The 12,686-nt window shown below is 46.3% G+C and overlaps 1 protein-coding gene across 2 annotated transcripts; it reads right to left on the bottom strand.

Annotated features, from left to right (window-relative positions):
- Nucleotides 1–4,059: 4,059 nt before the first annotated feature.
- On the bottom strand, nucleotides 4,060–11,779 carry ZDHHC22 (zDHHC palmitoyltransferase 22). 2 transcript variants are annotated; one of them, XM_088167405.1, is made up of 3 exons: nucleotides 11,522–11,779; nucleotides 10,416–10,988; nucleotides 4,060–6,240 (listed from the first exon to the last, which is right to left on the bottom strand). In XM_088167405.1, exons 2-3 carry the CDS (start codon nucleotides 10,972–10,974, stop codon nucleotides 5,975–5,977), a joined length of 825 nt encoding a protein of 274 aa, XP_088023531.1. In that variant the 5' UTR covers nucleotides 10,975–10,988; nucleotides 11,522–11,779; the 3' UTR covers nucleotides 4,060–5,974. The 2 variants fall into 2 exon arrangements, with proteins under 2 accessions (XP_088023531.1, XP_014725283.1); XM_014869797.2 differs by lacking the exon at nucleotides 11,522–11,779 and having other exon boundaries at nucleotides 10,416–11,414.
- Nucleotides 11,780–12,686: the final 907 nt, after the last annotated feature.

Genomic DNA, 12,686 nt, shown 5'->3' on the forward strand with positions numbered 1-12,686 from the left:
TGGAACAACTATTAAGTTGACTGATAACACATTAGAGGTGCTGTGCAGTGTATGATATTGTATATTGAGTCTGCATGGCCAGGTTTTGGTAGTGGAGAGGCTACAAAGAGGCTTCTATGAGAAACTGGCAGAAGCTTCCTCCATGTCCAGGAGAGTCAATGCCAGGTGGCTCCAAGATGGATGTGCTGCTGACTAAGGCTGAGCCAATCAGGAATTATAGTAACACCTCTGTCATAATGTATTTGAGAAGAAAAAAGGTTGTTGAGCAGATGTAATTGCAGACAGAGAAGTGCGGGGTGAAAATACATGACAGGAGCTACTCTGCAGGACACCAAGTGGAGGAGAGGGAGGAAGTGTTCCAGGTGCCAGAGCTGATATTCCCCTGTAGCCCATGGTGAAGACCATAATGAGGCAACTGTCACCCTGCAGCCCACAGAGGACCACAGGGCTACACCTGCAGTGTGTGGTGGAGACCCACCCCAGAGCAGGTGGATGCCTCAGAGGAGGCTGTGAACCTGTGGGACGCCTGTGCTGGGACAGGCTCCTGGCAGGGATCTGCAGACACATGGAGAGAGGAGCCCATGCTGGAGCAGGTTTCTGGTAGGACTTGAGACCCCATGGAGACCCACGCTGTAGCAGGCTGTGCCTAAAGGACTATATCCCATAAAAGAGTGACCCATGTTGCAGCAATTCATGGAGAACTGCTGCCCGTGGGATGGACTTACATTGGAGAAGTTTGTGGAGGATTGTCTCCCATGAGAGAGACCCCAGCAATGATGCAGGGGAGGGACTCCTCTCCCTGTTTGGCAGTAGAAGTAACAAATAACCCCTATTCCCCATCTCCCTGCACTGGGGAGAGGAGGTAGATCTCAGGAAGGAGGGGAGAGAGGGGTGGGGAGAAGGTGTTTTTAAGATTTATTTTACTTCTTATCCTTCTGCTCTGATTTTATTAGTAATAAATTCAATGAATATCCCCAATTCGAAACTCTTTTACCCAAGATGATATTTGGTGAGTGATCTCTCTCAGTCCTTATCTCAACCCGTGAACTCTTCTTTAGTTATATTTTCCATCCCCTGTCCAGATGCAGAGGGGGGTAATAGAGGGGCTTTGGTGAGTGCCTGGTGTCCAGCCAGGATCGACCCACTACACATTTGAGAACTTATAACTTTTATTTGTAAACACCTGGAGACACTAGAAAAATCTGGCTCCAAAAGCCTTAAGAGACATGGAACGGGCACACTGGAGCTCTGACATCACTTGCCAGTGAAATTCAGTAGGACAATCAATGCTAAAAGCTCTTTTGTGTAAGGAAGACAAGGCTGCTGCCAGGATGGCTTCATAAGAGGACTGAAGCACTCTTTGGTCCATGTTTGCTGACTTTTGGTGTAATCTCCAAGGATTCTTTATTCCCTTGGCTTTCTAGAAAAGAGCTGGAAAATCAAAAAAACCCACATGTGGACATGTCATTATTAAAACCATCTTGCTGTTTGTTAACTTGTCTGACATGATTCCATAGATTTAAGTACAAGCAAGACACACAGACTCCACATAGGTTTAAATTTTCTTCTCCCTTCATTTGTATTGGACAAGTAGGTCATTGCTTTACTCCAACTATGATAGTTCTGGCTAGTCTTTAAATAACTCAAAGAGAACTATCTGGACTCTGCTGTTGCTGCTTACGGTTTCTATCCATCTATCTCCTTCTTGTAACATAATTTGAGGTTCAAAAGAGAAAAACTCTTTTAGCTTTGCTGGTGCGTTGAGGTTTTTTGAGCAGAAAGTGATTAGCAATAAGTTTTCTTAACTTTCTTTGTGTCCATTCAGCCAACAATCAATGAAGTTAACTTGAATTGTGTTGTCATACTTCATACTGCCTGATGGCTCTCATCATCCCTACACACATCAAATCACTTCTGCTCTCACTGGGGCCACTTTCTCTGATTGCTCTCCACCTCAGCTTTTCTTTCAGTCCAGGACTGCTTGTCCTCCTCCAGCTATATCCTTACAGTTAATGAGTCTTCTCATTCATTCAGTCTGTCTCCTTGAAAATATTTTTAGACTGTGATCATCTCCCTTGAGCTGGCTATTTCTTAAGATAAATGCTATTTCACGTCATCTTTTCTCCTATGTTCCCCGTGCCTTATTACTCTTACATTTTAACTCTATATCCTCTGAGGATATCTAATGAAGACCTTTTGGCATGCAAGCCTTCAGGGCGGCCCGGTAGTGCAGTATGGAGAGGAATACCATCTACTACTTTTTTTTTATGAGATTCTTACTGTGCATAAGAACAGATTTCTGGTTTACTTCAGAGTTGCATCCCCTCATTTCCTCTATACTGCCATTGCAAAGACTTCTGAGACTTAGAGGTGACACCATTTTTTCAGATAGTCACACTTAAAATAGACAAGCCACTAAGCAAATGTCAGTGGTTTCTGTGCAAGGTCTTTAGCAACAGGGAGCTTTTACTTCAGCCACTAACATTACCAGAGAAGAAATCTGGTGGTCATCTGATTTTCCAAAGCCAGAGAAGCTTAAGTGCTTTATTTTTAAAACTTTTGCAAGTATTTAGACATTGTCACAAGAAATCATGTTCCAAAATATATTTGCTATTGCAGCTGCTATGTAATGAAATGCAAATAGTAAGTAATCACTCTTTAAGCACAGAAGATGAGAATCTTCTATTATTTATCCTTAGGAAACTTTAGAGCCATTGAACAGATTTAGAATTTGCCATTAGATATGGCCATTGAGCTCAGCCTTCATTTACTAAATCATAGCTAAGAGCAATGATTTCACAGTGTTGACCCCTGTTACATTTTCTTGCCAAGGATTTCTTTAAGTATAGAAAGGTATGACAAGAAACGGATGTCAGGGCGGCTGACTAATTAAAAAATACTCTTAACTGTTCCTGCAGAACCACTACCCCAAACAGGGCAGTCTGCACACTTGGAAATGAGCAGAGAAATAAGCCAATATACAGGGTCAGTCTAATGTTACATTTTTATAGCTCTTTGCATCCCAGAAGATCGTAACTGTAAAGGCTGCATCCCTCTGAAAGTCCCACCATGACTGCTGAAATCCAGTAGTTTGCTGCAAATGAACCATTTAGGTACATAAAATGGTGATGCAGTAATTTCCAGTCAGGAACACAGGTGTCTGACAGGAAGAATAGTTGTGCATGGCTGTGCTGCAGTGACTCAAACTGGGATCTGTCTGTGCTTCTGCAAGGACTGAAATTTTGTGGTAAGGGCAGACAGCTGTAAGCCTGACACAGGGGCTGAACATGATCCAGCCCTGATGTGAAGAGGTAGCAGGCTTCCTGGGCAACTAATATTGAACTGGATGGATTCTGTCCTTGCAGATTGGCCCTCTGAAACTCTGAGTTGTTTTGCCCTTCTCAGTGTACAGCCCTAAGGAGCTTTACAGTCCGAGGCACTGTGGCAGCAGGTGCCAAGTGCCATGAGCTGCCCAAGACTGCAGTGTCCCTCAAAAGCCAAAAGCAAAGGGCAAAGATGTCAAACTATAATTTCTGCTGGTTGGAGGTGCTTCTGGCTGGTATGTTGAAAGCCTGTTGTCTTTAAGTCTACAAAAATGGAGAAGTTGGATCAGCTAGTATGTGGAACAAGGATAATCCTTCCAAGGCAAAGTGTATGACATGAGACTCTGGCTCTTGTTCCAGTGTCTAGGTGACTGTCTGCTCACCTTGACACCATTTGCCAGGAAGGAAAAATTTATGTCAAGATGGTGTTTGTGGGTGATGGTAATAGCTTAATTTTCCCATAGCTTTGAGTTGACAAGCTATGAGTTTGGTAGTGTAATTTATAAATAGAAATTAGAATGGGTCTGCAAATTGACTATTAGATGCATTTTTAGATTGGTCATTACACTAAAATAGGGAGGATGAAAGGACTTCTCAAAAATCACATGCTGAATTATTGGCAAAGCCAATAAACAAATCCTAATTTATTCCTTTGACATATCCATGTGTATGCTCTAACAAATGTACAGAGACAGCTAATGACAGCCAACTGTCAAAAAGCACAATACAGCTCATGTAAAAAATCAGAATACCTTTTATTGTTCACTATTAGAGAAAATACAGCATATTACACATGGAAACAATGGTGTGTTCATGCGAACACACACAGTGTGGAAGGATGTATATCCTCCATGTTTTAGTTATCCAGCTAAGGGTTTTTCCAGTATATTTTGAAGGTTACTTTGCTCATCACAATAGACTTCATTTGTTATTGATTCAAGCGTGTATTCAAGTGTAGAGCAGTCAAAGATGGTTACAAAGCCTGTAGGAATGAGTGACTCCATTCTGGCTGGTGAGAAACACAAGGATAAAAGCAAGGTGCATTCCACTATCAGGAACACACCAAGAGCCTTTCTGAGGAAGAAATCACATTTTTCACGGCTTGTCAGTATACTCCCCAGCCTATTAAAGAGAAGCAATGGATTCCTATCCAGCCCACATAAGCTGATGCAGTTAGCCTAAACAGAGGCTTCTCGTTGCAGCTGCTGGGGAATCCAGTGCTATGATCCTGGTAGAGATGTTATGGTATCCTTTCTTAATGCATCTATAAGTATGGGATCTCAGCACTGATCTAATGGGCTGCTGCTACACCTAAAAAACAACTGACACATGAAGCTGATGAATCCCTGTAGTAATTCTATTAACATCCTTAATGAAGTTATAACATGGGTGATTTTGCCCCTCTGCAGCAATGCAAGAGGGAATTGCCCTGGAGAGCCTGTAACTATAGTGTGGCAGGGATGTCTGATAAAAGCATTTTTCTGCTTGTTTTAGTGCAAAATGAAGTGCCCTGATGGGCTGGAAAACCTCCCTGTCTTCTGGCGTTTTGAACTCTTCGCAGTACTAATGGTGCAGGTGTCCTCTGTGAGAGGGTGATGCATCAGGGCTCTGACACAGCAGCAATGTTCTTGGCACCCTCCCAAGTGCTTGCTGTGTGGCCACACTTCCTTGTCTTTCACAGGTATGCATAGCCTGTCTTATCACACAGCTTCTCTAAAACAGCATTTTCATTCACCTTTGTGGTTTCCTCTCCTTGTCCCTCCATCTGGCCATGATTTATCTGCTTGCTGCTCCCTGTCAGAAGGGCAGCTTTGCCTGGACTCTGCACCTGGACAAAGGATTACCAAAAATAAGCAGCAGAGGTACAGTCTTGACCTATCATTGTATAGGGAATAGATCAAGAAAAGAAATGAGAAATTCTCAATTTCTTTTTGTTTTCCTCCTGATTTGCTAGCCTGTGGAGAGAAGGTTTACCTGGTGCATTAACCATGTTCATTGCCTGTTCTTAGGACAGCTTGATTGCATTGCAGTTCTGTCATTAAGGGCTTGTCAGTATTGTGAATCAAGAATCATATCTTGAGATTGAAGGGACCCACAAGGATCATTGAAATCCAACTCTTTGCCCTGCACAGGACAATCCCAAGGATCACACCGTGTACCTGAGATCATTGTCCAAACAATTCTGGAGTGATGCTCTCATGTGAAGTTACCTCAAGTACATAAGAGCCAAAAAGGCACTCCACAAAACCCTCCCAAAAGACTAGACAACCTTTTTACAGTCTTCCACAATAGCCCAGGCTCCTCCTGAAGTTTGTTAAGACTGTATAGAGTGACTAATGGGGCTGGGGACTGGGGGATTCAGACAGAAAGCCACAGGAGAGTCTGACTAAGTTTTCTGCTACTTCAAAGACTGTTTTGCCACATATGCAGGTGCAGTGATGTGACTACGAAGCTGCAGTATCTCATCTACGCGGTTTGTGATTTCCATGTTAATATGCTAAATGTATTCTGTTTCATAGCCCATCCTTTCCTCCCACAGCAGCTGCAATCCCGAGAGATGGAGTAGCCCAGCTCTGTAGTAATCCAGGAGACAGTGGGAGAGAACAGGGAAGGTGTTGTGTGCACGGGATGCGCACACACGCACGGGAATTTTATTTCTCTTTCTGCCTACGGTATCTACCCTCCGCGTTCCGCACAGGGATGAAAAGTCCTAGCAGCCACTTCTTGCCAAAGACTTCTTGCAGGTTGTCCCTCCAGGGCCGGGCTCTTACCACCATTCCTTTCCGCACCTGGTACCGTGTCTGCCCACGCAGGATCAGCAGCATCTGGTGACAGCAGAAGCCAGCGCAGGCCAGTCCAATCCCAAGCCAGAGGTAGAGCATGAGGATGACAAACATCTCAGAGCTAAGGAGAGCTCCTGAAAACCAGGAGAGAGGGAGGACAATATAACAAAGAGCTTAGATACACCCCACATGCAGTATAACACAGCCCTAAGAACCAACAAGCCACCTGTTTTCTCTGGTCGCAAGTGGGGAGGTAGGAACAAGACAGACTGGCTGCTCTAACTATATTAAATTATCTCCTTCACAGTGTCTGATGCAATGGACCTGCTGCAGAAATATTAAAATGATAATAGTCTCTTGTACATTCTCCTTTTGCTGTTAATGTGACGATCTACATTATAGAGACAAATTCAGCCAGAAGTAAAGCATATCTGTAAGACTCCAGCACTATTCTGAACTATGATCAATTTAAGGATTTACCTGCTCATCACAGGGAATCTAAGATTTCTAGGATTTTGAAAAGACAAGTAGATCCTTCTAGCATATAGATCCTCCCAGAAGCCTTACTGTTTGTATTAACACAAGGCAGAAATATTTCAGATTTCTCTTTTTCTCTATCTCTACTGTATGACTATGTGTGCATACATATATACATATATACATATATACATATGTTAAAAAAGAAAAACAAATCAATAATGACTTTCCTACCTTTGGGGCAATGCAGTTTTCACGTGAATGCAAAAAAGAAACAGAAACTTATAAAATACAATTAAAATTCTTTTTATTAACTGCTGCTAGAATACTCAAAATACTTTGAATATCTGAAGCTCCTAAATCAACTAGGGGCTTTTTAGTATATATTTGTGATAAATGTATTTGAATAAAAATATTCTGTAAGCCCTTTCCTCTACAATGATTTTAGAACTCCTTCTGGAAAATAGTATAACAGCAGGTGTCACTGAATGACCTTTTAGTGTGTAAGCAGATATAAACTCATTAATATAACATTCTCTGTGTGCCCATATGATGTTTATGCACATATTTTGTGCACATTGGTGTATTATTAAACACCCATATTTACACACAGGCATATTTACACAAAAGAAATGAAATGTGTGTCAATACTGGTATAAATAGCTGATCTCTTTTCACTGGTTCCTATAAGGTTTAGAAATAAAAAAGCTCCCACATGCTTCTGTTCCTGTAGAACTCCATGGGCCCTAGAAAGCCAACAGTAATAGAGCAGGGATTGCATGGACTATCGAGGTGTGCTGCCTAAAAGAGGCACATGGGTGCTTCAGGTTTTAAGTTCAACAGAAGGGCCATGGATATGCATCTCTTGCTTCTCTTATGCAGAAGGCTGGATTAGATGGTATCACTTGGTTTTGCAATCTGTGAATCCCATCTTTTCCACCTGGCAGTGCTGTAAGTGAGAGATTGGGGCAGGCTCCTCTGAAGATAATTTGTAAGGACACTGACTACAGCCTCAAGCTTTCAGAGATTGTCTTCACTTGAAAAAGGTGCAGGAATCATTCCGTTTTCTTCCTAAATGCAATGTCATCTTTCCCTTCTTATTAGATCCCATTCAGCTCAGCAGGCTCCATATGCAACACAGCAAGAGAAGAACAAGTCCCTTAGGATAATAACAAATCCTTATACCAATTCTGTCAGAATAATTTAATCTACCAGGTAGGAAGCCCAGATCCAAATACTGGATTCTCTGTCCCTCTTTTACTGGACCAGAGTGTGACAGACATTTTTTTTTTCCTACAGCTGATACTGAGATGAGATATGGAGAGAGAGATTTTCTTTAGACCCTTTGCAAGGCACCTATAAGCTTTATTTATCTGGCTTGCTGAAATTCAACATTCAGGAAGTAATTACCCTTGTTTCCCCTTGAAAATATTAAGCATCTCTCAGTCATCCTTTCCAGATATGTGACTTTTTTTAAACCTTTTCTTCAAGCTACCTACATAAAGCATTTTCTATAATTTGTGTGGTCCAATACAATGTGTTTACAATACTGCTCTCCATTTGCCCCTCATCCCCACAGTCTTTTTTAGTCTTGGATTCTTCTTTGCTCTAAGTGACCCAGTATGATCTCAAGCTTATATTGCCATATATTATCCATGCCAGAAAAGCTGTATTATAGGTTGTAGTTATCGACTTTGGGTCAGATTCTGAAATTCATGCCTGAGTACAGTCTGGGCAGAATGAGCCAACTGAAAACTTTCCCAGCATGAAAGCAGGGAACACTTAGTTGACATAAAACCAGCAGATTAACCCTTTCATCTTCTTTTACTACTTCTGTGGTACAGTGAGCATGATGGAGAAGAAGAAAGATAAAGGTTTTTTCCCTGTTATCGCAGTCCTCTGTTTGGATCATACAACAACCCTTAAGTAATAGTTACATTAGCTGAAAAATACTGGGTGAGCAACCCTTCCAGGTAACAATTCAAGACTGTATTTTTCTTTCCTGAAATGGAGGTTAAATGTGCTGGTAGAAAGCCAGGAGGCCCTTCCTCCCAAGCAATCAAGACACCACATGCCTGTATCTTGCTGTGTGAGGCAGCAGTTTTCTTCTCAGCAGAACTAGAGGTTTGGTGGGAGCTGCTGGAAGCTGCTGCCTCTCAAGGGTGTTCTGGTTCTTAGCTCTGCACCCAGCCCCATTGTGTCCCACTCAAACACTGCCTACATGCTGTCTTGGCACCAGAGCTGGGGCACTTCAGTGTCTCTGCAAATATATGCCAGGATCCACCTCTGTGCAGATGAGTCCTCAGTCAGAGAGAACTAATTCCTTGATAATCTCCTCCCATATTCCTGCTCCCCCTCCCAGACTGCTGTGCTGAGCAGAGCTTAGGCATAGAGGAAAATCATTCCCAGTGTTTTTAATGCTAGTAAAGCTCATGCAATATTATTTACAAAAATTCTTCCAGTTGGAAAAATGATTCCATAAAAATGTCATGGCAGGATTTCATGTTTATTGTCTTTCAGTGATTACCATGACAAATCTGCAAATTTGCCAAGTAGAGAGCATTTGTTTGTTTTCAGATGGCAACCCAGCCTGGAATCTGAAAAGCAAGCCAGGGCCTCTCTGGCTCCTGTATTCCCAGCAGTGGAGTCTCCACACTCAGATTTTAATCAACACTTCTGGTGACAGTGTACAACCCAAAACAGACTCCCCTCTTACTGAGCTCAGCTGAACCTGCAAAGCTAAAATGTGTGGGATACCTATTTTAGTCTAGTAAAAGCTGATGTAAGTGTATGAGGCAGGAGCTGCATGGGGGGAGATGGCAATTTTCAGCAGTCACTCTCAGGGCAGTGTAACAGTCTAGGCTGTCCGCATAATCCCTTCTCTGAGGTCGGGATCCATCTGTCTCTTGGGTTTGGACAGAGAAAGGGTTGAGGTTGGAGAGTTTGAGGGTGTGTTGAGAGGTGAAGAGGCAAGGCTTCTTGCTCTGCGAGAGCAGAGGATGACTTATGAGAGCAAAATCAGGAGAGGGAAAGAAAAGGGTTGTGGAGATTTACAAAAAGGCAGGGAGAGAGGGGAAAGGGGAAGAAGTAGAAAGAAGGGTAAGGAGTGGTAGCAAGGAGAAGGAGGTATTTGCTTTTGGTGTGGAGCTTTTGCAAAGAGCAGCACAGAGAATTTCCCTTGGTTCTCTGTGGACTTGTGTCCCAGACTGGGGTCACAAGACAGGGAGCTAATCCTGTCATATTAACTCCTCTCTCGGTTTCTGTCTCCTGAACCCCAATTCTCCTGTGCTGGAGATAAAAATATCTCAGTAAGTTTGCACTGCCAGAAGGCAGGAGGTGAGTGACAGTGAAGGGAGTGAGTGGACCTGGATAAGATATACCTGTTGGGATATGGGTATACCTGCTGCAGATTCGTAGGGTACAAAAGCCTACAGGACCCCCCCACCTCTACCTGTAGGACAGGCAAAGGATCCCCCATACCTGCAGTGAAATCTATCTCCTCTGTCTAATTATAACACATGTCTGCACAACAGATAGTTCTATTCTATCACCACCAAGTTGGTTACGGGGCATTTTCCAGAGCCTAATGCATTGGAAATATAGCTATGGATGTAACCTGGAATGTAGCACTGTTCTGTTCACCAGCTTCTATTTCAGGTGAAACAAAGTCTTTTGAAAAGACTGGCTGTAGCCTCCAAAGAAGGCCAATTGCCCCTCTTGCCCATTTCCATACCACACCTCCACACAGATGGCTATCCAAGGGAGATCAGGTCCCCCCATCCCAGGAGCCCTGGAGGAGGAATATGCTCCACATTAATGAGCAAGTCCTTACCTGAGAAGAATTGGCTGATGGAGTGAGGCAGAAGAGTAAGGAAGGCCAGTGGGTCCGCAAAGGACATGGAAAGTGTAGCAGAAATGTAAGCCATGCCTGCTACCACGGAGTCAAGGCAAGCCAGGGAGGTGTAGAGGCAGAACATGATGAAGTTTCGCATGTTCCTGCTCCCGATGCAGTTCCCTGTGAAGAAACAGTGGTGGTCATGCCTCTGGGTGACTCTGGCACACAGTCTACAGAAGTGAGTGCTGGGCAAGGCTGAGCCAAGGGACCTGTTTCCATCCAGCCAGTCTGCCACTTCAGCTCCTTCGCCCAAGTTTAAGTCCTTGCCCAAGTCCTCGGGGGAGCTCTGGATCACAAGGACGTAGTTGCCCAGGGCATTAGCTGAGAGGAAGAGGAAGAGGGCCCCATGCAGCAGAGCAGGCGAGAAAAGTGGGGTGGTGGAAGGGTCTCTGAACATGCTGGGGATGAAGACAAAGATCTGGAGGACGAAGGTCACTAGGGAGATGCACAAGAAGTAGGCTGGAGCGACAACATTGAGCAACCTGAGAACTAGCATTGCGGATTACGTTCCTGCGGGGGAAAGCAAGGAGAGAAGGAACATCACCGCTCCGGCTGCATACTTCATCCTTCCATTTCCTGCCGGGTCTCGGCCCCCCCGCCTTCGGGAAATGCCCTCCGGGGCCGCTCTCCCTCGCCGCCTTCCCACGGCCCCTGCCGGGCCGAGGCAAAGGGACAGCCCGTGGGCAGCGACCCCTTCCCGGTGCCTGGGGGAGACACTCCGGCCCCGGCGCCAGCCTCCGGGGAACTTGCAGCAGCGGTGCCCCGGAGGGGCTGCAGCGGCTGGAAGGGGAGAGGCGGCTCCCGCGGTGTGCTGGCGATGTGAGCACTGCTCTGTTCGCCTAGCAGAGTCTCTCTGCCAGGCAGGGTCAGTTTTGGTATTGCATGAGAGGAAAAAAGGTGGTGCTGGAGGAGGGGGGAGTGAATTGGAAAGGAGGGGTGGGAGGAGGAGAAGGGGTGGGGGGAGAGGTTGCTCTAATCCACTGCAATACGGATCAAATCCAATGCTCTAATTTATCCCTTAAAGCCACGGATCTACAGATTACCTCTACGACCGCTGCCCTGTTCTGCACGAAATTAGAAAATAAACAAAACAGCTGGTCAAGCGCTGTCCGGATGCAACCTGCGGCGCTCGGCTAGCGAGTCGGGGCAGCCCCGCAGCTGCAGCCGCAGCTCTGGCCGGGCACGATTCATCCCGGCCGGACGGGCGGTCATCCCGGACCCCGGGGCTCAGCCTGCATCGTCAGGGCACGGACAGCCCCGGGATCCACAGGCGGCGGGCAGCGAGCTGGGTGGCGGTGTGGGTGCACGGGCACGCCGAGCACACCCACGCCGGCAGCCTCAAGGACTCTCCAGCGCCGGTGTCTGCAGAGCCCCGGCGGCCCCGGTCCCGCCTCGGCCCCGCGGCGCTGCGGGCTCACGCTGCCACCTTGCAGTCCCCTTGTCCCTGAGCGCGGCGGGTGCCGCCCGGTACCGGAGTGTCTGGCACCGGTGGCCGCTGCTACAGCCGGCCATGCCGACATCCCCACGGCAGCCGAGCCAGAACGCAGCCTGGAGTCTGCCCTGTTCTCCCTCTCCCTCTTCCTCGTCCTCTCCCTTCCTGCTCTTTTCCTGCCTCCTCTCTGCCCCTGCCGCGTGTCTGTCTCTCTCCGTGCAATGCCCCATGTCTTTCCCTGGCCCTGTCCTAGTCCCTGTCCTCGTCCTTGTCCTCGTCCCTGTGCTTTTCAATCCCGGACTTCTCCCTCTCTCGCTATATCTCCCTCCCCCGTCCTGTTCTTGTCGGGTCGTCTCCCTTCCCGACCCTCCCGGTGTTTCTGCCCCCGCCCCGACCCGTCTCCACCGTAGCTGTCCCTTCAGCACCACCCGCACCTGCTGCAGCTCCTTCCATCTCCCAGCGAGCGCAACCCTGCCCAGGAGAAGAAAAAGGTGTTCTTGGGCCTCTGAGGTCCTGACAACTTCCACGGGGAGAGCAGAGGGATGGAAAGAGACATTCTACTGCTCTAGCAAGCAGAACACCATTCCTTCCCACAGTGTGGGTGAGGGAGGCAAGGTGAGGTTTCTGTGTGTCCCCGTGCCTCCTCAAACTGCCCCTGTTGCAACCAGCACTGGAGGCAAGGGGAAATGTTGGGGGGAGTTGTCGCAGGTTCAAAGCCTCCCTTAATATAAGCAGGAATGTCTTTGATCCGGGCAGGTGGTGCCTGGGCAGTAGCA

Source organism: Sturnus vulgaris, chromosome 6 (genome assembly GCF_052056855.1).
Source record: "Sturnus vulgaris isolate bStuVul1 chromosome 6, bStuVul1.hap1, whole genome shotgun sequence".
In the NCBI taxonomy this organism is placed as follows: domain Eukaryota; kingdom Metazoa; phylum Chordata; class Aves; order Passeriformes; family Sturnidae; genus Sturnus; species Sturnus vulgaris.

What these genes read in the sequence shown, in the direction of transcription:
- ZDHHC22 (XM_088167405.1), bottom strand. Translation starts at nt 10,974, where the DNA reads ATGCTAGTTCTCAGGTTGCTCAATGTTGTCGCTCCAGCCTACTTCTTG. An exon ending in CATCAGCCAATTCTTCTCAG is followed by an intron (nt 6,241 to 10,415) that starts GTAAGGACTTGC and finishes CCTGGTTTTCAG; the next exon opens with GAGCTCTCCTTAGCTCTGAG.